This window comes from Varanus komodoensis, unplaced genomic scaffold (genome assembly GCF_004798865.1).
Source record: "Varanus komodoensis strain SLA01 unplaced genomic scaffold, ASM479886v1 scaffold9, whole genome shotgun sequence".
Classification (NCBI taxonomy): Eukaryota; Metazoa; Chordata; class Lepidosauria; order Squamata; family Varanidae; genus Varanus; species Varanus komodoensis.
This window is the reverse complement of record NW_025336598.1, coordinates 6,459,897-6,487,549: the sequence shown is the minus strand read 5'-3', so window position 1 is coordinate 6,487,549 and position 27,653 is coordinate 6,459,897. Positions and strand designations below refer to the sequence as shown.

Genomic DNA, 27,653 nt, shown 5'->3' with positions numbered 1-27,653 from the left:
GCTACAAAGACCCTGGCATAGTTTCCTGAAAATCAGTAATCTGAAGGAGGGGAGCAGCAGGAAATGTATGAACACATCGCTTATTTGAACAGTGCTAAATCAGAAATGAGAGAGAAAATCAGAGGACAGAAAGGGAGTATGTGAACATAGCACTTGTATTGCCAACCATGATTTGGTGTTATGTCTGAACCAACACTTTCTCTTGCAACTGAGCATCCTCCCAGAAGTTTCCTATCAATTTCTGTTCTTGTTTTTGTATTTTTGCAAAATACAGGTATGTTATTTTTATCTTTCCATACAGGGTGTTTTAGTTTTAAGCTTAGTTTTTAAAATCTTTTTAGAGTATCACTTTTTATGCTAATTTCAGTATGTAAATTTTGTGAGCAGATCATCAACCTTTTTTGGCTTAATTCCTGTGTACCTGCCCCTTGTCCACAAAGTGCTTGTGTTTGTGAGACCTGATAAGTTTTTTGGGGGCTGTGCTCTTTCCTGTTAGAAAAAAGTGGATAAAGGAGCAAGATTTTGAGGCATGTACAAATATGGTACATGTACAAATGTGCAATGCCTTTTTGCCGGTAATGAGGCCAAGGTAATGTAGTGCTTGAGTACTGTCGGCCTTGGTTCTGAGCTAAATACAGGAATATCTTTAAAGGTAACTTCTGACTCAATTTAAGAAATAATAATTTGATGTAAGGTGGGTTCTCATTGATAGAATGCAGCTTTCCCTAAGGCAATAGCAATTGCAGTTTGAGTGAATTACTGTTTGTAAGTTGCTGGTAGAGGTGACCCCTATATTTTTGGCATTCTGGTGGGGACATGACTAATCTACCATGCCTACAATTTATTTTTAAAAAGGCATCCACACATTTGCCAAATGTTAGAAAGACTTCATGACTAATACATTGATTGGCAGATTTGCAATTTAGGAGTAAAGCAGTATCATTTTGTTTCTTGAACATCTGTCCACTGTTAGATTATCAAGAGGAATTTTCCGTAGTAGCCTCCATATTGCATTATTTACATCTCTTTAGAAACCTGTCTGACTTTCATAGTAATTCAACACTTCATCTACTTGAGACAGGTATTATAAATGTAACTGTTATTCCTGTCCTTGGAGTGGTTCCTCTCTTTTTCATAGACAAGAATACAGCTCTGTTGTCATCAGGAGCTTAATAAGGGAAATAATTGTTTTATAAACAAGAAGCATCAGAACCAACCTGCTTTCTTTTTGTGACTCTTGGAAATTCTAGTTCATCTGGTTTTTGACATCTTCCATAGGGCCTACTTCTAGCTGAACAGCTATGGAGCTATACTGCCACTCTTGTTGGAGAAAATAATGGATGTGTTTCCCAAGAACACGTAGAGTATGGTTAATTTGTGAAGATATGCGTATTATAATTTTTAAAAATTGACTACATTATTCACAGTTTCTTGTATACTTACCATTCCCAGATATAATTGCAAGCCTCTTGTGTAGTTTGAGTTGTTTTTAATAGACACTGACTGGATTTTTTTCATGTGTTTTAGGCTGGATCTCATTCCTATCAATAGATCTGTTGGCTTAAAGGCTAAACCTACGAAACCAGTAACAGAAGTCCTACGGCCAGTGGTTGCAAAATATGGTTTAAATCTTAATAATCTTGTGGCAAGGCTAGTAAGTAATGTAATAAAATAAGATAAAAACATTAATTTGCTTATCTGCATAAAAACATTTAATCTCTTGAAACAGTTGTAGTATTTCTGGAAAAGAAGCACCATGTTTTGAGCTACAGTTAGTATAGTATTTATACTTCATTCTTGAATTTTAAAAAATTCTCAATAGTTTTATCTAATTTAAAATGCAAAGGCTTTTAAGCAACTTTCTTTTGGGTGTTTTATCCTTTTCTTCTAAAACTTTCTAAAACTGTTACAAGATTCTAGACTGGGGTGGTCAACTTCTTCAGTAGCACCAGGTGATGGTTTGGGAATGATGTGCCTGGACCCACAAGTGTGTGCATAACCCTGGACCGTGACTTACACAGAGTTGTAGCTCCAGCTGGGTGGTTAGTCATTAGTGCCAGTAAAGTCAATAATCCTGCTTGCATCAGGCAGAGAGGTAGGCTAAAGCCCCTTCTCAGTAATCTCAGCTACATCAAGATCTGTTGTACTGGGGAAGAGGGTGCATATGGATTTCCCTACAACCCTTTTTTCATCTCAGATTCCTAAAAACCCAGTAAACGTCACATATATCCTCTCCCCCAGCTCTTTTCCTCCATGGGTTGACAGCCCCTATGGATTTTGTGCCTGCACAGAGCCTGTTGTTGAGAAGCCTCCATACCTAAGCATATGATTGAGCAGGAGCCCCTCCCCTTCCTGTTTCAGGAAAGCATGGAACAGGCTCCCACCTATACTTTCAGTTCCTTTTTGACTGCCATGGTGCCTAGAATGGGAAGAGTTTCTGTCTTCACTCGAGCATCTGGCATTCCTTTTTTGCTTACCTTTTCTCATTCCAAACCTTCCTCTGCACCGCTTTTTTTCTCCTTCACATACCCACTCACTCTTTATCTATAAAATAATTCTTACAAAAGTATAACTTTCTACCTGCTTTCCATCTCCATTCCTTGCATTCTCATTGAGTTGCCCTTGCCTTTGCCCTTGCCTTCCCTACCTACTTCAAGGGCATCTTTGGTGGCATTTAGGTGCTTCACCCACTATGGCAGCAAGCTCCCTCCCCCTGATAGCCACTCGTTTTGCTTCCTCTGCCTGGGTGAGTGACATGTTGGAGACACTGGGCCACCCACCTGAAGGCTGCACTTTGGAAGAAAGCCCTTCAAGTCACCAACTCAGCCAGGTATATGGAATAGAGCTACCCCTCCAACTTGTGACAAGGGAACCCCCAGTTGACCTGCTCTCACCTTGACAGGGTTGTTCGCCTGACGACCATGCAGCCAGAAAGGTGGTGAAACATGACTGCTGCTGCCACCATGAAAGAGAAGAGAAGGCACTATGAGAGCCCCCATTGACCCTCAACTTCAAGGATTCACTTGACCTCACCATCTGACTGTTCATGATGGGTGGACCCAGCTCATGCCCCATTGGCACCACATTGGCACCACATTGCCTAGAGACAACCCTAGAGTGGACCCTACCAGATCACTAACCTGTCCATCATCCCAGACATCAACACTGAGGCGATCAGCAGAAGCCAGCCCCACTACCTCCTGATACTTGCTCGGCATTGAAGTAGTCCTCCCATGCTCTCCACCAAGACCAACACCACCTCCATCAGAAAGTGGCTCAACACCAAGACGATCCAACATCACCTTGCCAGCATCAACACGACAGGTGGCAGCCAGGGGACACTGGGTGTGATCCTGTTCTTCCCTTCATTGAATGAGTCCGGACCGCCTACTGTCACCTCTTTTCTACCAAGAGGAATTCAGAGTATTGTACGCTGACTACAGATTTCAGTACTGAGATGACACCATGCCCTTGCACCAAGCATATTAACACCATATCACAGACACTGAGATAATGTCCTTGATGCCGAAACAAAGCTTGGGTATAAAGTCAACACCCTCAGTACTGAGTCTACATGGATCGTCAACCCCTTCAACATTGAGACCCCAGAGATTAAGGACACCATCCCCTTCTTCAAGCCCAGAGGCATTTGCCTCAAATTCAGAATCAATTATTTCAAGAACTCTTCCTCTTTTGTCACCAGATGCAGCCATGGCATCATAGGATCTGGCATCCTCTTGGAAGACTCCCTCTGCTGCACAGGCCATGTCAAAAAGACTGAAGATGGCATACCAAGTGTTGGAAAAGGATGTCTCATTATTTCCATTTCTATGCCACCCCATAACCCAAAGTTTCTCTGGGCAGCTTACAAATGTTAAGACAGCATCGAATATATAAGATGCAATAACAGCAATTAATAAACAGATAAAATAGATAATAAAATAATAGATAAGCATCACACAATAAAATATAACCACACACAATACAGCCTATAAATTAACCAAAAATTAAGTTAAAAGAAATAATCCATAGCAAAATATAAAGGTAAAATAAATTAAATTAACCAAAAGCTTTATTTTTTTTCCACCTGGCACTTGAAAGAAAGAAGAATTGGCACCACCTGTATATCCCTGGGGAGTGAATTCTAGAGCCTAGGCAGTATTTCTGGGAATGCCTTCCTCCTAGGCCTTTCCCCTTTTATCTCACTAGGGGAGGGTATCCAGAGGAGGAGTTTCAAAGAGGATCTAAGCGGATGGGTAGGAATATATGAAGATAGATACTCCCTCAGGTATCCTGGTCCCAAGCCATTTAGGACTTTATATGTCAAAGATAACACTTTGAATTGGGCTCAGACTGGAACAGGGAACCAGTGCAGCTGACAGAGAACTGGTGTGATACGTTCTCACCACCCAGTCTTTGTTACCAGCCACATTGCCCTGTTCTGTATTAATTGTAACCCCCCAGACCATTTTCAGAGGTAGTCCTACGTAGAATGCATTACAGTAGTCCAGGCAACAGTTTACCAGCGTATGGGTCACTGTGGCAAGGCTCCACTCATCCAAGCAGGAATGTAGCTGAGAAATCAGTCAAAGTTGACAGAAGGGGCTCCTGGCCACCAAGTCCAGCTGAGAAACCAGGGAGTACCTAAACTATGCACCTTATCCTTTATGGGGAGTGTAGCCCCATCCAGGGTAGGTTAAAAATTTCCTAGTTAGAGAGCAGGAGTGCCCACCAACAAGACCTCTGTCTTGTTTGGATTCAGTTTCAGTTTATTAGCCCTCATCCAACCCATTACCAAGTTCAGACACTGGTGCAAGAGAACCTATTGCCTCATCATACCTGCTCCAACATCCAAAACACAACTTGTTCCTGCACAGGGCCTTACAGAGGGAGTACATGGTACCGGTGGGCCAGGAGGGCCACCACCTGAATAGAATGGTGAGAAGCATGTATGTAACCGCAGTGCTTGGTCTCTGGGTCTATAATTATGAGGCCACCATAACCCAATATCAACTGTTGCTGCGGGACAAGAGTAGCACCATGTGTGAATACCTGCCAGCAATCACAGAGATCTGGGCTGAGTGTCCCAGACGGAGGCCTCCAAGCTTGACCACCAGTAGATCACCATGGCCAGGCTCCATATCAACATCAATGCAAAGACCATGATTGGTGGCATGGCCATCTGCCAACAAGCCTGGCTTCACTCCACTGGACTTCCACAAGAGACTCAATCTTGCATTGAGGACCTCTAAAGCCTAAAATTCTAAAACTCTTTAAAAAAGAAAAAGAAAAAAGATTTTATTAAGATTTTAAACTAATACTACAAACATCATTCATCAAATACATCGGACCTACTGGGTCAGCCCCCTACTACATACCTTTTAACATTCTATAGTCATATTCACATCCATTTATAATACCTTAAAGACATCTTTAAATCTAAGCCAAGTCCCGTTTATCCAGCCAATAATAAAAAAAGTACCAAGTTTGATAGAAGTCAGTATCTTCTTTCTCCTTCAGTGATAAAGTCTATCTATCCATTTCTGCACAGTCCAGAATCTTTTTTAAAATCAGTTCTTCGGTGAGTAATTCCTCACTTTTCCAGTTTTGAGCAAATGCAATCCTTGCCGCTGTGATTACATGTAACATCAAATACTTTTCTTGTTTGCTAATATCTTCCGGTATAATGCCTAATAAGAAAACTTCAGGTTTAAAACCTAAGGGTTTTTGTAGATTTCCTCAAGCCATTTATGTATTTTAATCCAATACTTTTTCACATTGTCACATGTCCACCACATATGGTAAAAGGTACCCACTTTATGTTTACATTTCCAACATCCATTTGACATATTTGGAAACATCTTAGCTAATCGATTTGGTGGCAGATACTATCTATAAAACATTTTATATACATTTTCTTTATACGAAGTTGCTAATGTTACCTTAACATTTCTCTCCCATAGCTTTTGCCACTTTTCTAATTCAATATTATATCCAAAATTTTGTGCCCATGTTATCATAGTTTCCTTAACCTGTTCCTCTTCCATTTTCCTGTCAAGTAGGAAATCATATAATCTTTTAATCATTTTCTCATCTGATTTAAGCATCGCTTGACCAAACGCTGTTAAGTCCTTGTAAAACCCCCATGCTTTACAATCTTTAACGTATCTCAATAGTTTGAACATTCTTTGGCATTGCCCTTCTTTGGGATCAGAATGTAAACTGACCTTTTCCAATCCTGTGGCCACCGTTGAGTTTTCCAAATTTGCTGGCATATTGAGTGTAGCACTTTTATTGCATCGTCTTTTAGGATTTTGAATAGCTCAGCTGGAATGCTGTCACCTCCACTAGCTTTGTTGTTGCTCAGACTTCCTAAGGCCCATTTGACTTCACATTCGAGGATGTCTGGCTCGAGGTCAGTGACCACCCCATCGTGGTTATCAGGGACATTAAGCTCTTTCTTGTATAGTTCTTCTGTGTAATCTTGCCACCCCTTCTTAATCTCTTCTGCCTCTGTTAGGTCCCTGCCATTTTGGACCTTTATCATGCCCATCTTGCATGAAACCTTCCCTTCATATCTCCAATTTCTTTGTCGTGGCCTCTGTGCATCACACATATGGGGTGCTGTGCCTGCGCAGTGCCTAGGCCGGAAGATTAGAAAGCTGATGGTTTTGGCAGGAAAACTCCTCTCCCCTACCCCTCTGTGGTATAAATAGGACGGAGTGTCTGCCATTTTACTCAGTCTTTGCGACCGCTGTTCACTGTACCCGGTGCCTCTTCGTCTCTCACTTAGATCCTCGTGCTCACTGTTCGTTTTACACTTTTTATATATCTTGTTGCTATCCTTTTCTTCTGCTCCAAGTTTTTCTCTTAACCCGTTCTTTCTTCAAACCTTTCGTTCCAATTAAAAAAAACCCCAAAAATATTATCTTACCCTCTGCACTATCTTCTCTCTTTCTTTTCACGCTGGCGCAGCAAGCGGCATTCCGCAAATGTATTGAATGCGGTTCCAAAATGTTGCCCGCGGATCCGCATGACCTATGCCTCCTCTGCCTTGGTGAGGGGCATAGAACCAACAAATGCGGCCACTGCTTGGCGTTTACCAAGCAAACTAGGAAAAATAGGGAGAATCGTCTCCACAAACTCCTATGGGACCAGGCCTTGATGCAATCTGACCAATTGGTCTTAAGACCTGGCTCCTCTTCGGCCACGCCCTCTCAGCGCTCCGCCTCTACCGCTGGTGCGCCTTCGAAGCACCCTGCCCTGGCTCCTGCCGCTCCTCCACAGCGTCCTTCGGACGAAGGCACCACCTCTATGGAGGCCCAGCAGCTACCTTCTTCCCCAGCCAAAAAATGGGAGAAGCGCAAGCATACCGGCTCAGATAAGCCTTCCATGCATAAGAAGCCAAGGAAAGAAAAGGCGGACAAGCCCGCTTGCAAGGGCAAAAAACCCGACCACCCGAGTTCGGGTTCATCGGGCTTTTTGGTACCAACCGCCGCTGCGGTACCGACTTCCTCGGGACCGGCCCTGCAATCCGCGATGCAGGTTACTCTGCCAGGATCCCCCAGGCAATCTATTCAGCCTGAGAGTGCGCCTCCTTAACAGCCGGAGGAGCCGCTTAGGGAGTCCATCTCTGATGGAGTGATCAGAGACTCCCCACCGAGGGAACGCTCTCCGACGCCCACAGCTGAGCCACCTGCAGACTCACCATCGCCTCCCAGATGTCAAAGCCACTCGTCTGAGCACCAAGATGAGGATTGGCGAATGCCTGAATATGGTGGTTTTCCTGGCTGGGGTAATTACCACCATATGCCTATTACCCTCGGGATCGTCAGTCACCATCGGTCCCAAGAGAGGCCCCATCTACGTCGAGGCGTATGGAGAGAGGACATCCAACCTCCCCGGAAACCTCATCTTCTAGCGACCGCCACCGCTACACGAAGACTCGGATGAGTCGGAGGTCGATTCTACATCTCCTGATGTGGCTATCACCTCCCAAGGCCCCGCATCACCTGACAAACTGCATGTCACCTTTGCAGAGCTCATCTCCCGCCTCATTTGGTCTCTGGAGATTGAGGCCCATCATCGCCCCGGTCCCGGTACCGATTGTTTTTACGACATTGTCAGGGGAGAGCAGTCCGCAGCCGTAGCCCTTCCACTCATTACGACACTTCGTCAGGCTATGGTCCAGCCCTGGGACCAACCGGCTCAACCACAGGCTACATCTCGTCGGTACGAGGCCATGTACTGGGTTCGGGAGGACGGCATCCCATTCCTGCTCCATCACCCAAAGCTGAACTCGGTGGTGGTTGAGTCCTCCCAGGGCAGGGAGTCGAGGGGTCACACGGCCCCTCGTGACAAGGAAGGGAGGAAAATCGATATGTTCGCGCGTCGAGTCTATGTGGCCTCTGGGCTTGGCCTGCGAATATCAAATTATGAAGCAACACTGGCTTGTTCCCAGTACTTCATAATGCAAAAACTGGATAACGTTGCCTCCTCCCTTCCAGACCACCAAGCGGACTTGGCCAGAGTCTTTATAAAGGAGGTGATGCAGGTGGCAATACAACAGCTCTCCACTGCCAGGCACCACGTGGACACTGACTTGAGGGCCCTCATCAGTACCATTTCTCTGTGCCGCCACGCATGGCTACAAAACTGTAATTTTCCAGACGAAATGAAGAGGAGGATCGAGGAAAGTACCGGACTTTTCCACCAGAAGACCGACCATAAGCTGAAGTCGATCCATGAATCGCGCATGCCGCATGGAGCTTCCTCAGCAAAAACGTAAGTAGCAATGGCCTTGATCCTCCTACCGCCAGCAATATCAGCCTCAACAGCAGTACCAACAAAGACAGCAACATCAAAGGCAGCAGCTGCAACAACGCTTCTCCCAGGGCTGTCGACGTTTCAACATTGAGGAGCGCCAACATTGACAGTCTGGGTGGACCATTCTCTCTCTCCACTCCCCACCTTCCCCTCTTCCTTTTGGGGACCGGCTTCAAAGCTGACTCCCCATTTGGGAGTCCATTACATCTGATAGGTGGGTGTTATCTATCATTCAGCTCAGATTTAGGATAGAATTCGATGTCATTCTTCCGTCAAGTCTGATTTGTTTTACACCCTGTTCTTCTACTATGCGACGAAGTCTACCAGCTGCTTCGTAAAGGAGTGATTCGACAGCTGTCCCACTCTGAGGGATTGCATTGATTCTATTCCAGATATTTTACGGTCCCGAAACGGGACGGTGGTCTTCGTCTTGCGAAATGTTAATAGGTACATGAAACCTAAAAAGTTTTGGATGACCACTTTACAGAATATCTTTCCATTGCTGAGGAGAGAAGACTGGTTCACCTCACTGGACTTGAAGGATGCCTACTTCCATATTTCCATCCATCCTTCTCACAGGCGCTTTCTACGTTTCACTGTCGGATCCAATATATTTGAGTTCAATGGTCTGCCTTTCGGCCTGGCTACTGCCCCTAGAGTTTTCACGAAGTGTATGGCTCTGGTGTGTGCACACTTACGGACTCAGGGCATACAAATATACCTGTATTTGGACGATTGGCTCATTGTGTCACAGACTAGACAAGACCTTTTTTTAGCTGTACACAAGACTTGCACTCTACTTGACGATCTTGGACTTTGCATTAACCGCGAGAAATCGTCCCTTATTCCCACGCAGGTCATCGACTTCATCGGAGCACGCCTCGATTCTACTCGGGAGAGAGCCTTCCTTCCTCTGAACCGTCGAGATGCTCTCTGCAGCCACACATCCATCGAATCCGACTGCACAGAACGGTACCAGCCATAACCATCCAGAGACTACTGGGACACATGGCTGCTGCAGTTGCCATTGTCCCGTACGCCAGACTGCATCTGTGGCCCATACAGCTGTTCTTCAACAGATCATTTCACCCACAACAGGATTCTCCCACCAAGCTGATCTGGATCCCACTGTCGATCCGTCGTACTTTGACTTGGTGGACTATTCCAGACAACCTGTCTATCGGTGTCTCGTTCCAACCACCTCAACCAACAACAACCCTGTACTTCCCTACTCGGATGGGGTGCAGCATGTTCAGGACTTCGGGTCCAAGGGACTTGGAACCGACAAGAAACAACGAAGCATATCAACTTCCTTGAACTTCTGGTGATTTTTAACATTCTCAAATCCTTCGAGACTGTACTATGCCATCAAGTTGTCCAGATTGCATTGGACAACATTGCTGTTGTTTTTTACATCAACAAGCAGGGCTGGACAAAGTCACCAACTTTAGCGCGTCTATCGATGGAAATTTGGGATTGGTGTATCCCAAGGGGCATACTACTCCTAGCGGTTCACTTGGCAGGAACTGACAATGTAGAAGTGGACATGCTGAGCAGACAGATGTCAACAACCCATGAGTGGGAGTTGGACAGACAAATTTGTGAAAACCTTTTCCATTTATGGGGTTACCCAGACATGGACTTGTTCGCTACCCGAGACAAACAACAGGGTATGTGATCAGTATTGTTTGAGAGTGTGTATCGGATCAGGATCGATAGGGGATTCTCTCATGATCCCTTGGGACAACATGACTTTCTATGCGTTCCCTCTGATCCCAGTTCTAACGAGAGTGGCGTCGAAAATAGTTCAAGACAACGCCACAGGGATATTAATAACCCGGTGGTGGCCGAGGCAACCTTGGTTTACCACTCTCCTTCGACTATCCAGAGGAATGTTTCTTCAGCTCCCAACAATTCCTCAGTTGTTAGCACAGCAGAACGGAGCAATCAGGCATCCAGATTTGACCTCGTTGAAGCTGATGGCCTGGCACATCAGCTAAACCATATGACTGATTCGATACTGATGACATCTCAAGCAATGGAGGACCCGGCTCAATGAACTGTACAAACGGCTCCTCCCTTGAATTCGACAACAACCGCTTTGGTGCCGACAGCTTTCGATCAAGAAATTCAAACGATTCTCGAATCTGCCTTGAGACCGTCCACCCGTCGGTCTTTTGCAGCGAAATGGAAGAGATTCTCATCGTTTGCTGAACACCATTCGTTTCTTCCTGGGGTGGCTTTGATTGAGAACATCTTACAATTCTTCCTGGAACTGTACCACTCAGGACTTAAACCATCATCCATTAAAGTTTACGCAGCTGCCATATCACATTATTGTGGTGCTGTACAAGGCTCATCGGTCTTCTCTCAACCTCTGGTTCAGCATTTCATTAGGGGATTACAGAATTTACATCCTTCCATCCGTCCTGCTATGCCAACGTGGAGCCTTTCCATAGTACTTCAGGCACTTACAAAGCCCCCGTTCGAACCTCTGGCAACCATTGACCTATGCCTTGTTTCTTGGAAAACGGACTTCCTTATAGCAGTCACATCAGCTTGGAAAGCTAGCGAACTTTGTGCTCTTCGAATAGACTCACCGTATTTGAATTTCCATAAGGAAAAGGTCGTTCTTCGGATGGATTCATCGTTTCTGCCTAAGGTGGCTATGCTGTTCCACATGAGTCAAGAGATTGTTTTGCCTGTGTTCTTTCCATCACCTTCAAATCCGATAAAACTGTCTCTTCACACGCTTGATGTTCGACGTTGCTTGGCTTTTTACAGATCTCGTACAGAACCATTCCGTCGTTCTAATAGACTCTTCATTAAGTATTCCGAGCATGACAAAGGATCCCCGGTCACATCTCAGAGACTCTCTAAATGGATCGTCAAAACTATCATCCTGGCATACAGCTAGCAAAAATAGACTTACCTGTGTTTCCAAGAGGTCACTCTACGCAAGCAGTAGCAACTTTGTCTGCCTTTGCCATGGGGGTTCCACTTCAAGGTATCTGCAGAGCTGCAACATCGGCTGCCCCATGCACTTTCGCCAAGCATTATCAACGAGATGTCCATGCCAGACAGGACTGCTCCTTTGACAGAGCTGTTCTCTCATCTATTCTTCGCTGACGACACCTCCCTCCTCCGAGTCTGGAAAGCTTGCTAATCACCCATATGTGTGATGCACAGAGGCCACGACGAAGAAAAGCAGGTGATGATAGTTCCTATCTTGAAGAAAAGTGATGATAGTTCCTATCTTCAAAATAAGGTGATAGGACCAATCCAGCTAATTATTACTCTAGCAGCCTTCTTTCAGTTATTGGGAAACTTTATATGACATATTTAAAAAATGAACTTTTTACTTGGATAGAGGCGAGCAGTAAGGAACAGATAGGGTTTTAAAGCAGGTCCATTGTTGTGTGTTAGTTTGGCAGAGAAAGCTTTCCTGGTGGAAAGCTTTTTACTGCTTTTATTGATCCCAAATCAGCTTTTGATCCTGTCCCAGGGGAACTTCTGTGACTCTTTTAGGAGTTAAATACCTGGAGACCTTGAAGGCTAAGATGATCTCTTTCTTTTTTTAATTTTCTACCAGTTGAGACAATGATTATGCCAAAGACATCAGACATACTGGGTTGTGATCTTATTCTCTTTACAGTTACTATATATTTCAGCCCTAAATATAATTCCATTTCTCTAACCAGTGATAAAAAAAGTCCCATGTTTGATAGCAGTATGTATCTTTTTTTTCCTTAAGGGATAAAGTCAGTCTGTCCATTTCCGCACAGTCCAGTATCTTCTTTACAATCAGTTCTTCAGTCAGTAACTCTTCATTCCTCCAATATTGTGCAAATACCATCCTTGTTGCTGTGATTACATGTAAAGTCAAATATATGCTTTGTTTATCAAAGTCCTCAGGGAGAATGCCTAGTAAAAATACTTAGGGGTCTCTGCAACATTTCCCCAAGCCATCTACGTGTTTTCATCCAGTTTTTTTTTCTTTTTTGCTTTATCACAAGTCCACCACATATGGTAAAAAGTACCAGACTTTTGTTTACATTTCCAGCATCTATTTGACATATTTGAGAACATTTTTGCTAATCTATTTGGCAACAAATATGATCTATAAAACATTTTATAAAGATTTATATGAGATTGCCAAAATTTAATATTTCTTTCCCACAGCTTTTGCCATTTCTTCAACTCGTTATTATATCCAAAGTTTTGTGCCCATGATATCATAGTTTCCTTAACTTGTTCATCTTCCATTTTCATATCTTAGAGAAAGTTATACAATCTTTTAATCATTTTTTCATCTGATTTTAAAATTACTTGATCAAACATAGTTTGCTCCTTATAGAAGTCATACATTTTATAATCTTTAGCATACCTCGATTGTATTTGCACTTGATGCCACCAAGAAAGGTCAGTACCCTGTTCTTGTAGTTTTTGATTTGATTTCAATCTTCCATCATTATCAAGAATATCATTATAAGTCACAATCTTTTTAAAGTTCAAAGCATTTGGATATATAAGAGCTTCCATAGGGGAAAGCCATCTCGGTATCTTATTATAGAGTTTTGTCTTTAATTTTTCCCAAACCAAAATCAATGAATTCCTAATAAGAGTTTTACGTTTCTCATACCACATAAAAGCATGCCACCCCATTTGCAAATCATGACCTTCAAGATATAGAATTCTTTTGTTTCTTAGTGTTATCCATTCTTTTAACCACATTAAAACACATGTTTGATAATACAACAACCAATCAGGAAAACCAAAACCCCCATTCCCTGTAGCCTCCTGAAGCATTTTTAACTTAATTCTTGGTTATTCTTTTGCCATATGAATCTCAAAACTTGTGTATTTAAATTATCAAAAAACTTTTTCTCAATTTTTATAGGGATTGTTTGGAATAAGCAGTGCTTTTTTGTAAGAAATAAGGTGCCGGAACTCATGAAATTATTTACCTTTCGCACGTAGTCAATCACTGTACACACACCCACACACATCAGTTGTGTAACGAAACATAACAGTGGCCGCCCGCAGTAACACTCAGCGCACGACCACACAACTAATCACAAGTTGAGCAGTGCCACAAGCCGAGCAGCACTATCACAACCAGCACAGATGAAGTATGCATGCATCGGATTCGACACACAAGCAGCCCGCATGCACCGTTTTGCCACCAACCTGCTACGCTCAACAGGGCGATTCAAATCCCAGAGAGGTCCGCCTGGCACGGTCGTTATTTGTTTTTTGGCGCCAGGCGAAGACCTTTTTATTTAAGCAGTATTTTAAATGTTAATATTATTGAATTTTATCTGGCCAGGGCGGCTTGTTTTATATTGTATGTTTTATGTTGTATATTTGTATTTTATTTTAATGTATATATTTTAAAATGTTATTTTAATTTATTGTTGTAAGCCGCCCCGAGGCTTCAGCGAATGGGGCGGCATAAAAATGTTTTAATAAATAAATAAATAAATAATCCACGTGGACCAAACATCAAATTTTCAAAAGTTACTTTTAAAACTTGGAAAATCTGTCGAAAAAAGGTGCCGGAACTCTGTTCCGGTGCGTTCTGTGACAAAAAAAGCACCTGGAATAAGAACAAAATCTTAGGTAATATGTTCATTTTAACTATAGCTGTTCTTCCCAACAATGATAATTGTAGATTAGTCCACTTTTCTAATTCACTCTTAATCTCTTTAAACAGTTTGACATAGTTGTCTTCCTTCAGTGTAGAACATCTAGCTGTTAGGAAAATTCCCAAATATTTAACCTTTTTAACTATTTGAAGATCTACCATATTTTTCCGTATACAAGACACTACTTTTTCTTAAAAACATTTACTTATTGAGGTGCATCTTATACACGGGGGGCTTTGGGGGGGGGGGGATGGTTGGGGGGGGGGGTGAGGCAGCGTGGGGGTGGCGAACTGGCCTGCGTGCATGGTAGCAGCTTGCTGGAGATGGGTAGGAAAAGTGGGGGGCATCCTATACATGGAGGCGTCTTATAGATGGGAACATACAGTATTTACTCCATCAGAGCTGTTCTTTGCTCCTATGTAAAATTTTTCACTAATAGCTTAGTCTTTTCTCTATTTATTTTCATCCCTTCTATTTTTTTTTAGTAATTTAGGCACTGTTACCAAAGGATCTTCTAAGATGAAAACTAGGTCATCTGCAAATGCTTGGAGTTTATAGCTTTCATCTTTAATTCTAGCTCCTTTAATATCCATATCTTTCCTGACATTTCTGTTGAGAACTTCTAAGATCAGTATGAATAACAATGGTGATAAGGGCATCCTTGTCTTGTACCTTTTTGAATATTTATAATATCTGTGAATTCTCCATTAACTATTATTCTAGCAGTTTGTTTTTGATAAATACTTGTTATTACATTTATAATTTTTTCACCAAAGTCCATTTGTCTTAATTGCTGTTTCATAAACTGCCAATTAACATTATCAAATGCCTTCTGCGCATCAAAAAACAATAGTGCCATTTGTTTTTCAGAGTGGACTTCATAGTACTCTAGAATATAGATTATCCAGGATAGTCCTCACATAGAAATGTAATAATAATAATAATAATAATAATTATTATTATTATTATTATTTGTCTCTTAGGCAAGAAGCCAATTTGGTCTGTCTGTATAAAGTCTGTTAAGAATTTTTTCAACCTTTCTGCCATTACAGAGGCAAAAATTTTGTAATCCACATTCAAAAGTGATATTTGCCTATAATTTTGAATCGGCGTCAAGTCCGTGTCTTTCTTTGTAGATATAGTGTCTTGTGCCTCCCATAAAATAAGCTGGGGTGAATGAACGGTAGCCAACTTCACATGTCTTAAGGATTCTCACATATTCCAAGATAACAAATCCTCTCATATTCCAAAATAACACATTCTTTTGGCTAACTTATACATTTGAAAAGATAAATCCCTGCAAGTTACTTTGAACCTTTGCCTTATAAGATCTTTACCAAAAATGCAGCTTGGGAAGAACAGTTCATGTCATGTCAACTGTCCTTTCAAATTACAATTGTTTTCTGATGCCATTTCCTATACATGGTGTAAATCAGTGACAGTAAGACTGAAGAGTCTGTAACATGATGTTAGATCATGCTCTAGTTTATTTGAACTGATGAGTCCTTTAAAATTCAGATTCTTGCTGAGCTACAAGGTATTTTAAAATAAATGAGGATCTCATGAGTGCAGGGGAGCTAGTAAAGCTTCCATTTGGGGTCAAATTATTGTTTTAGCTTCTCATAAAAATAAATTATGTAGGAGTAGCAAATAGCTTCCAGTTGAAAACCTTTATCAGTCAGTTTGCCACTTCCACAAATGCACAACTGTAAAAGTTGAATAACATCTTTTTCACAGCAGGCATAATCTTCATTAGCTTGTTAAAACAGATATAGTGAGAGAATGGTGGACATCCCACAGCTGGAATATTTCAAACTCCTAGCAAATGGAAGGGGCATGGCTCAGTGCAGGCTGCCCAAGAGGCATACTTTAGTCCCAGCACAGCACATGGATGACGCAACAAGGGTTGCAGCCCAGGTTGCTTGGGGGCTTCCCAGACTTTGTCTCCCCTGAGGGAACAGGGTCTCCAGCCTCAAGTGAGGGTAGTGTAGGCAAGATAAGCAGGGCAGTGGGGAGTAGCTATAAGGATCACTGAGGGGTAGGCTATGCCAGACCAGGAGAAGGCCATGGCAAGAGTGGCAGGTGTTGCTGTTACCTGCTGAACCTGTGCCATGTTTGTCTACCTCCCCAGGAGGAGCCAGGATACACTGAAGATGAAGATTTAATGGAATTTATGAAGAGGTTGAAAAGAATTGGTCCTAATATAGAACCCTGTAGGACTCTACATCTCTGCAGTGGGAGAAATTACCATTTATTCACACCCTCTCTCTTCAGTTCTTTAACCAGTTAGTGATTTATAAGAGGGAACCGCCCCCCCACCCCAACACCATTTAAAAAAAAATCCATGACAACTTAGTTTGCTGAGGAGCCTTTGGTGTGGAACTTTGTCAAAAGCATTTTGGAAATGCCCTTATAGGCCCCTTCCAACTTTACTATTCTCCAATTCTATGATAAATCCAAGTAAATGTCCAAGTAAATCAAAGTAAATGTCTACTAGATCACCCTTGTCTACTTGCTTATTTATTCAAAGAAAGGTTAGTGAGACAGGCTTCTTTTTGCAGAAGCTATGTTGATTCTTTTTCAGCAGGGCTTGTCCCTCTATGTGCTTACTCATTCTATCTTTAATATCACTTTCAAGCCATTTACTCAGAACTGATGTTATGCTAACTGTCCTGTAATTCCCTAGTTTCCCCCCGATCCCCTTTTAAATAATTGGTGTAACACTGTCCCTTTTCCAATCCTGTGGTACAGTGGCTGATTTTAGGGATATTTTGGGAAGAAGGTCAGCAATTTCATATTCGAGTTCTTTGAGAACCCTTGGATACATACCATCTGAACTGGGTGATTTAGTTTCTCTGTAATCTCATGATCCCCCCTTAGTGTTCTTTTAATTCCATTATTGTCCAGTGGTCCAACTGTTTTTGTAGCTGATTTCTTTCTTCTTACACATTTAAATAATACTTTATTGTCCTTGATGTTGTTAGCTATGTGCTCCTCGAACTGTATCTTTGCTTCTCTGATTGTCTGCTTGCATCTCCCTTGTGCAATCTTGTGGTCCCTTCTGTCCCGTCCCTGTCCCCCCCCCCCCCCAATTTTGGCAAGACTTCCATTTTTTGAAGGAAGCTTTCTTCTCCGTAATAGCTTCCTTGAGTCTGTGCAATAATTGTACTGCTGATTAGGAAAAGTCCTGATTAGCACTTTGTACAACCTTTCTTCACTTGCAGTATGCATATTACCTGTGCCTTTATTACTTTATTTTTGAATAATTTCCAAGTGTTTTGAAGCTATTTATGCATCTTAATTCCTTTCTTCAGCTTCTTCTTTACCAGTTGCCTCATTTTTGAGAATTTTCCTCTTTTGAAGTCAAATGCAACTGTGTTTGACCTCTTCAGCAGTCTTCCACCTAACTGTATATTAAATCTGATACCATTGGGGTCACTGTTTCATATTGGCTCAACAACATTTACATTCTGTACTATGTCCTGGGCAACCACAGCTGAGACTAAATTCAGAATTGCCTCCCCTCTGTTTGGTTCAATGACCAACTGCTCTATGGCACAGTCACTTGGGAAACAGAGGAATTTAACCCCTTTGTCAGAACAAGAACATATATTTATTCAGTTAATGTGTAATGGGAATCAGAATGTGGAGAAGCTGTATTCTTGCTGCCCAAACAAAACCAGGAGCTGACTGTGGTAGTGATCGTCAGCTCTTAGCCTCAAAAATCACAGTCAAGCTAAAAAAGATAATCAACAGAACCATAGTGCCAAAATATGTTCTTCTGCAAGGAGGAACTACTGTATCACCTGAATTGCCTCTATATCCCTACTCCCTAAAGGGAACTGGTTTTGCATCAATATCATGATGCTTCTTCAGCAGGCCATTCTGGAATCTACTTTTTATGCAGTTACACATAATTTCTGGTGGCCATGCATGCACTATGATGTCAAGACATATGTTCTTTCATACACAATTTGCCAGCATGCTTAACAGTCCTCAGACAAGCCTGCTGGCACGTTTCTTCCAGTCCCAGTCCCTCTGGGCCCTTGATATAACCTCTCCTTCAATTTCATTACTGAAATTTCATTTCCATCACTGAAATTTCAGTTTCATCACCTGTGCCTGGCAGCCACACCACACTATTAGTTATTACATACGTTTTTACATTCCCTGTAAAGGCCTTTCTTCTGCAAAAACCACGTCAATGCTTTTTGTATGGCAGGTCTTTTTTTTTTAACATGTCAGGCCCTTTTTTCAGATCATGGCCCTCAGTTCATGGTGCATTTTTTGGAAAGAACTCAGAATCCTGCTTCAGGAGGACCCTTGCCTTTCCTTTGCCCATCACCCCATATTTGATGGGCAGAGTGAATGTTTGAATGCTACATTGGAACAGTATCCTCACTGCTGTGTTAACTACCAATAGGATAATTGGGTTGCCTTGTTACCCTTGGCTGCAACAATGCACCTAATGTGTCTATCCATCTGACCCCCTTTCTTTGCCAGTTTTGGTTACCATCCTAAGTCTTTCTCCTGCACACTGGCTCTCTTTGCAGTGCTGGTAGCAGTGGATTTCTTGCAGAAATTATTCTCTGTACATATTCTATTCAGGGAATACCATGTTTCCCCGAAAATAAGATGTGGTCTTATATTAATTTTTGCTCCAAAAGACGCACTAGGGCTTTATTTTCAGGTGAGGTCTTATTTTTACATGTACAACAATCTACACTTATTCATGTACACAAATCTACATTTATTCAAATACAATCATGTCATCTTCTTCTGGAATATTGTCATAACTCTCCAAACATCGAATTCAGTCCTGAATTTCTTGCGACTCCATTTCCTGTAGAACCATTGGCCCCAATCTCTAATGTCCAGCAATAGAGCTCTCCTTAAATGAGCACTTCTTGTCCATGTAGCCTGCTTGTAGTGCATTGGCAACACAGCTGCCAGTGATTTTATCCCATGAATTCTTCACCTCTTGCAGGCTAAGCTTCACATAGTTTCCACAGTGATTTCTCTCCATTCTATTTTCAGTGTAGTCATTGATTTCCATGTCCTTGAATGGCTTGTTTATTGCAATATCAAGAGTCTGGAGATAAGCAGTCATTCCTGTGGGAAGCATTATTTGATCTATTCTCTCTGCAAGAAAGTTCCCCATGTCTTTAGTGAGTGCTGGCTGAATCCCAGCCTAGTAGACCTCTTTGACCACTTTGCAAAACAAGTGGCAGCGTTAAATCGACCCACTTCCTTATAACTGCTTGTGTGCACCAGGCTTTTACAATTTCAAGAACATAACTGCCTGAAACACATTCTTTCTTGCCCTTACTGATGATTAGAGGTGGGGCTTTCTTTCCAGCCAGACGAACTGCCAAAATATAGGTAACACATGCACTTTCGTAAGCAGTGGAGGGAATGTAGATTTTCAAGGCACCCCTTTGATCAATTGTTGTTTGAGAAACTTGGCCCATAAACACTGCAGTTTCATCCATAGCAATCATGTTGAGTTCGTATTTAGAAAAGTTGGTGCCATCAACAAAGGACTTGAATGCAAGTTCATGTTTAATAACTTCAGTATCTTCCAGCTTGAACAGTTGATCTTCTTAGAGACAGTTCATATCGCTGAAGGAAGCCATCCAGCCAGTGTTGTGATGCTTTGAATTCTTTCAGGGATATTTCTAACTGTGGTGCCATTGCAAGGGCAAATGCTTGAATATAAGTCCTGTAAATAACCAAAGCTTTTGCTCTCCTGTCAGCAATCCATTCACAGATGATGTCTTCCAGTTCAGGAAATAATGGTTGCCACCCTGATCCACACTTGCGTTTATTAGCATTTCTCTCATCCACCTGTTCACTGAGGTTATCGTACTCTGCTCACCATTTTCGGACCATTCGGAGATACAACTTCTCTTTGCAGAAAGGCATAAGATTCTTGCCCTGAGAGTCCTCCACGATTCCTTTCTTATACTCGACAGAATAGCTCTTTCTTTTTGCAGCCATGCATTAAGTACGTCCGTTACAATGATGTATTGACGTTATTCGTGCGTTGTGTCTGTACTCCGATTACTCCGATTGGTCATTCGGCAAGCAGTCTCGCGTTCATCTGTTTACATAGGTGTTTACTTCTCATCCAACTGCTTCAGTATGTACAAATAATTATAATGTATATTATCATTTATTTTAAGTATTAATGTCAATGATATTATTTATTTATATTTAATTATATATTAACTGTCCATGGGGTTTTCGTGGCAAGGATACTGGAGTGGGTTGCCATTTCCTTCTCCAGTGGATCACGTTTTGTCAGAGCTCTCTGCTATGACCTGTCCATTTTGGGTGGCCCTGCACGGCATAGTTCATAGCTTCATTGAGCTACACAAACCCCTTCGCCACAACAAGGCAGTGATCCATGAATGCTGGAAACAATTGAGGGCAAAAAACAGAAGAGGGTGGCAGAGAATGAGGTGGCTAGATGGAGTAACTGAAGCAGTTGGCATGAGAAGTGGACTCTGGGGGACGGTAGAGGACAGGAAGGCCTGGAGGAATGATGTCCATGGGGTTGCAATGGGTCAGACACGACTTCGCAACTAGCAACCACATATATTAGCATTATTATTTTATAATTCAATACATCTATCATGTGTTGCAACGTACGTACTACTGTGTATCCCTGTCCGTCTGACTGACAATCTAAACTAGGACTTATTTTTGGGATGGGGTTATATTACGAGCATTCATGCTAGGGCTTATTTTCTGGTTAGGTCTTATTTTCGGGAAAACATGGTAGTTAGAACAGACTAAGGTGGATTACAAAGCTGTGTCAGACACTCATTACCAATAGGGTGTGGACTTCCATGCCATGGACTGTGTTTGGTTATCTTCAAATATTTGCCGTTTCCTCTCTCCTAAAAAATTGGCAGCACATCACACCAGGCTGTTTCTTTTTTTTTTTTCTTTTTAAGTAAATTGTATTATTATTTTCTACAAACTAAAAAAGAAACCAAAAAACATCAATCATCAGAGACATCAGACCTACTGGGTCAGCCCCCCTTTTTTTTATAGCAATCCATAGGCATATTCAAATCTACGCATAGTCCCGTTTCTCTAGCCAATAATAAAAAGAGTTCCAAGTTTGATAGAAGTATGTATCCTCTTTCTCCTTCAGAGACAAAGTCAGCCTGTCCATTTCAGCACAGTCCAGAATCTTTTTTTAAATCAGTTCATCAGTGGGTGGTTCTTCACTCCTCCAGTGCTGGGCAAATACAATCCTTACTGCAGTAATTACATGTAGAATCAAATACATTGCTTGTTTATCAACATCATCAAGCACAATGTCTAGTAAGAAGACTTCAGATTTAAATATTAAAGATTTTTGTAACATTTCCTCAAGCCATTTATGTATTTTAGCCCAATATTTTTTTTGCCTTATCACAAGTCTCCCACATATGATAAAAAGTAGCCGGTTTATGTTTGCATTTCCAACATCCATTTGACATATTTGGAAACATCTTTGCTAATCTGTTTGGCGATAAGTACCATCTATAAAACATTTTATAAAGATTTTCTTTATATGAGGTTGCTAAGGTTACCTTGATATTTGTTTCCCACAACTTTTGCCATTTCTGTAACTCAATATTATATCCAAAATTTTGTGCCCATGTTATCATAGTTTTCTTAACTTGTTCATCTTCCATTCTCATATCCAAAAGAAAATTATACATATAATCATTTTTTCAACTGATTTTAAGATCGCTTGGTCACTGTTGTTAACTCCTTATAAAAACCTCACATTTTATAATCTTTACCATATCTCGATTACACCAGGCTGTTTCAAATTCAGGCACAGTTCAAACTATTGCTACCCCCTTCCATGAAGATACACCCAGTGTTTCACTATTCCTTTTTGTCCCCTGTGCTTCCAGACACCCTTATTACTCCTAAAAGATGTGTCCACCCACTGTTTGTGGCAGGGAGGAGTTTGAAGTGCAAGACATTTTGGACTTTCATTTCCATCACAGTCAGCTGCATATTTGGTGGACTGAAAGGAATACGGTCCTGAGGACCAGTCTTAGAACCCTGCCGAACATCTCCATACCCCTACCTTGATTAGACACTTCCATTCTCATTTCCATCAGAAGTCAGTGAGGAAACAGTACTTATCCCTGAGGAAGGCACTGTGGGATGGGGGATAGGTGTTGGGAATGAAAGAGGTAGTTGTGCTTGACACAAGTTTCAAGGCCAGGAAGATTTAGACTCTTCAGAAGGGGAGGATGGGCCCTGGGAAACTGGCCCTTCAGATATTGAGATGGGAGAAGCAGAGGAGCTTATCTCAAGGCCACACTCTCCAGGTGTTCAGGCAGACTCTGAGATAGCCAGGATCTCCAACTGCCGGGAGGGGTATGGAACAGGAGCTCCAGGAGGCTTTGGACAACTTAGTAGAATCCATCCTTCTAGCATTCATGGACTTCCTCTCACGTTCCGCCCAATCTGAGAAAATGAGCCAAGCCAAGAGGAAGTCTGCAAATGGTCAAGGAACAACTTTGTGTAGCCAGCAACCTTCTTCTGTATCATGTGCAGCAGCACAAATAAAAGCTGCTGCACGTGGCACAGAAGAGGGACTCTGCTTGTGCAGTATATTCCTGATAAGTGTTCTGCTGATGCTGGGCTACAGATCTTGCAGGCTCAGGGCAGTGGCCTAGAGTCCAGAGACCTGAGCCCCGGGAATCCCACAAATACTCACTCCCCAAAACAGATTTCTCTCTCACCCCTAGTTTCAACAAAAGACCAGCTAATTTAGGAGAAGTGAAGAGGGAAGGTCAGGGCTGTAGATTAAAGAGGGCAGTGAGAGGAGTTGAGCTCTATTCCACTGCCAGTTGGGGGATGACAAAACACTGCTGCCTCAAAGACTGCTTGTAACCCTGCATCTTATCATTAGTCACGAAAGGGACGAGTTAGAAGTAATGGAGTAGTGGGCACTTTGACGTGCCAGAGGAAGGTGGATGGAAGAGAGGAAGAGGGCATGTGGGTGAAGAAAAGACCTCTGTGCCACTGCTAGCAGGAAGGCAGAATGGAAACAGGGAAGTGAAGGGGCAGAGGATAGTGTCACAGCAGGAGGGCGGTGGGATGATTCAGTCCCACAGTTCCTTCCACCACTGACCCTGATTTTACTGCTCATGCAAGGCACCATCGAGAACAGAACATTGTGGGGTGGGGGGAAAATTGTTCTGATAAAACAGGACTTCAAGGGAAGTGTTTCATCAGGACAGGACAAGCATTCCTGAGAGCAGGTCAGGGTTAATACATGCCTGTGAACAGACGGCTGATGTGCTGAAGCCTTGCCAGCAGTTTCTATTCTTTTCTGCTGCAAAGGGTCCAGGGATATGTGCTAGGAGGAGAGGGAAATAACCTGAAAAAAACAAGCTGCTTTGTATTTGATCATCTGGTAGAAGTACTGTGCCTTAGCTATGGGTAAAAACATCCTACCGTGCTAGGATTTGACCATGGCTATTTTGTTGTGTGAACTTGGTATGGATTCATTGGAGGCACAGGTCAAAAGCAGTTGGCAACATGCCTGGGTCTGTAGATGTACCATCAGTGCAAAACAATGCAAACCTATTGGCACCGAGAAACCAGTACACAGAAAAATCCTGCTTACTGCCTTACTGCAGACAAACTAAATACATATTGTTACAAATTTGGGAAGTAAATATGTATGGAGTTTTAACTTGCATGTTTATTTCAAGGTGAGTATTATAAATGCAGCAGGACACAAGTCTTTACCAATCAAGTTCAAATAAAAGTTAACATACAAAAATTCTCATGCATGTCTAGGCACACTCAGAGGGAGGGAGAGAATGCACATCCACTGAGATATCATTGATTGCAGTCACTGATTTACTTTTGTATGGGTCAATGGCCCTTCATAGGAAAAAAAGGCCCTTTAATTATAACACATTCAGAAGAGGACAGTAGAGACCAGATCCTTCAGTACCTATGTAAATTGTGTTAGTACAAGTAGATACTGTCCCAGCTGACAAAACTTGATGTGCCATCTTTCTTCAAACTGATGTAAATGCCACTGAAATGCCAAATTGGAACCATCTTTGATTATTCCTTGGTTAAGTTTAATCCAGACATCCGCCAAAGTAAAAATCTTACTTCTGACCTAGATTTTATTTTCTATCAAATTTAAGACTAACTACACAATCTTACACATACTTAACACACTCAGAAGTGCTACAACTCCCAAAATACCCTAAATGGAATAATCTTTCAAATATAAATTTTAAGACTGTAATGTTTAAACACACGCAATTCAGTGTTTAGATTACTTATGGCCACAAGGTAATTTATTTATTTGTGTGAGCTGTCCCGAGGTAAATAATCAGTAAATATAATTTATATTCCTATCCTTCCAGATATGTAATTATTTGTCACATAATGACTTTTTAAATGCCAAACCATAGTTCAAGCTGTTCTGAAACTATTCTGTCTTATTGTATCAAAATTTCATCACAGAATGGTGAGCAAGAACTATTAGACCTTGGAGTTCCTATCTCTAATCTGGATGGACAACGGGTTATTCTAGATGAAAGAATACCAAAAAAAGGAAAAGGTAAGCTGTCATTTTATATTATTCTCTTGCATCTTCCCTTCACATTCCTAGAAGTGAAGCATTCGAAAATAAGATGGTTAGGAATTCAGGCAGCACTGAGGCATAGAATTTTGCAAGTAATTTGGTACTTGTAGGATTTGGAAATTCTTTCAGAAGTGATAGGCTTTCACTTAAAACAAAAACAAAGATCACACCCTCTCTAATTGCAAGTCCTCCTACTTATAGATGTATATTTGAAACCTGTACACACCAGTTCAGACATTTATTGCAACTCTCTGAAAATGTTTTTAAACTTGGTTTTTATACTTGATTCCTGGCTTAATGCTGCTTTTCTTACATTTGAGTAAGCAAATATTGGATGGGAGTTAGAATTTGTACAGTCCTGTTATAAGGATTACTTCTGAATAATAAGACTACAATTTATGGCCATTGGAGTTCCTAATTCTCATCCCCTTTTTAGAGGCATAGGGCTTAGTAATGAGTAAGGTGCATGTCTGTGTCTGTGTTTGTGTGCATATGTATGTGCACGCACATATATATAATGAATTTTGTTTTCTTTCCCTTCTTCCTCTAGCATTATATCTGGCACAAAGTTAGCCCATGCTATTTGTTACCTCTCTTGTTACGTAAATATAGCAAAAGACTCATTCCATCCAGCTGGTTTCTGGGGGAGGGTTTTTTCCACTATTTATGCAAGCCAGTGGGGAAGGCGTACAGTGCAGGGAAGGGATGGGGGAGAAAAGCCAGAAATATGAAGAAAGAGTAATCAGATAGACAGAAGGAAGACGGGAAAGAACAAAAGGCAGAGAAGAACATCAGGCAGAGAGAGAGGAAGGAGCTGGAAAAAGAGGGAAGAGGCACCAGAAAGAAGGAAAAGAGGGCAAGTCTGAGGATATATATGGGAGGGAGGAAGGAGCTAAAAAGCTGTATAATAAGAGGACTGAGAAAGAGAAAAGGAATCAGTTTGGGTGTAGGAGAGAAAGAAAAAATGCCCTAAAGAGACAGAAGTGTATGGGGAGCAAGAGGAGCTAGACAAAGAGAAGTCACAATGGGTAGCACACACACAGCGTGCACACAGACAAACACAGATAACACTGATTGGTTCTATTTTGTGGTGGAGCCCTCAACACTCCATTGGGACAATCTAAGTTCTGCTAAGCATTTTTATTGGGATTGCAGTGCCTGACTCATTGATGTATCACATGATCCCTCTCCCAGTGCATACTTCTCACACTATATACAGTGTGTGTGTGTGTGGGGGGGGGGCATATCAGAGTGTGCTAAACTTGTACTGTTGTGAGGCCACGAGGAATGGACAGGTACAGAATAGAGCAGCCAGGTTGCTAACGGGGACTGGTTGTTATTCTCATATAACACTGGTCCTCTATCAGCTCCACTGGCTTCCAGTTGAAGTCTGGGCCAAATTCAGGGTGCTGGTTTTGACCTATAAAGCCCTGAAAGACTTGGAGTCAGGATACCTGAAAGAACATCTCCTTCATTATATGCCCTCACGCCTCTTAAGATCTGTGGGAGAGGTCCTGCTCTGAGAACCCTTCTTGAAGGAGGTAAAAAGGATATCTACTTGGGGGAAGGCCTTCTCTGTGGTGGCGCCCAGATTGTGGAATGTACTTCTCAGAGAGGTTCACCTGGTGCCGAGTTTATATTCTTTTTGGCACCAGGTTAAAAACTTGTTATTTAATTGTTATTTTAAGAAGTAATTTAAATTTTAATGTTTAACAGTTGCTTTTATTTAACTTATTTAATTTATATTTTGGGGGGGTTAATTGTTATTTATTATGTTAAGATTGCTGTTTTACTGTGGTTGTTCTAATGATTGTAAGCCATCCTGAGATGCCAAGCATACAAAAAATTTAAATAAATAAATAATAAATGTTTTCAGTGGGCTGTTGGGTTGTAGTGATGGGGAGAGGATGTGTCCTATCAGGGCTTTGGCACAACAATAGCAACTCTGAGATCTTCGGTTGCTTTCCTGTCTACCCCCACCACCACAGTTTCTCTCTCTCTCTGACTTGTAAATTCTCTCTTCCTTTAAAAAAAAAGTTTGCAGTGTCTTTTTCAACCATTTCCAGTGGTCTCCTTTGTCCTTTTACTTAAGAAACAAGTAGTAGAAATGCATGTTTACTCAGTAGTAAATCAAACTCTCTTCAATGGCTTTAATCACAATTAAATCACATTAATTTCAGTAGAGGTAACTTGTGGGAAAGTCAGCATGGGAGGGAGTTATACTTGCTTTTGGGTGGAAGGGAATGAGAGTGCTGCTGGTCTTGCAGGCTTCACCCCATGGGGGCTAGGAGCACAGGAGCATGCTGCAGCACCTTTTCCCCTTCTTGGTTATTTTTTTTATGAGAGGCAACAGGAGCTGTCATAGTTTTTTCATCCTTTATACAATATATCCAAGCTTTCGCACCTTCTCACAGCTAATTGATGTAAACACACATACTCTTAACAAAGGAAATTTAAAGGGTCATTTCCTTACACACATCCCTTTTCCAACTTTTCCATTATCTCCAACAATTGCATTTGTTTGTGACACAAACTAGTGT

At 41.9% G+C, this 27,653-nt stretch overlaps 1 protein-coding gene across 5 annotated transcripts in view; it reads left to right on the top strand.

Annotated features, from left to right (window-relative positions):
* RGS12 (regulator of G protein signaling 12) overlaps positions 1 to 27,653 on the top strand; it is a 172,590-nt gene that overhangs the window by 99,336 nt on the left and 45,601 nt on the right. For all 5 annotated transcript variants that reach the window (XM_044418484.1, XM_044418483.1, XM_044418485.1 and 2 more), the window contains 2 exons: positions 1,528 to 1,654; positions 24,993 to 25,089. In XM_044418484.1, coding sequence (XP_044274419.1) covers positions 1,528 to 1,654; positions 24,993 to 25,089 — 224 coding nt within the window. The remainder of the gene's footprint in view (positions 1 to 1,527; positions 1,655 to 24,992; positions 25,090 to 27,653) is intronic.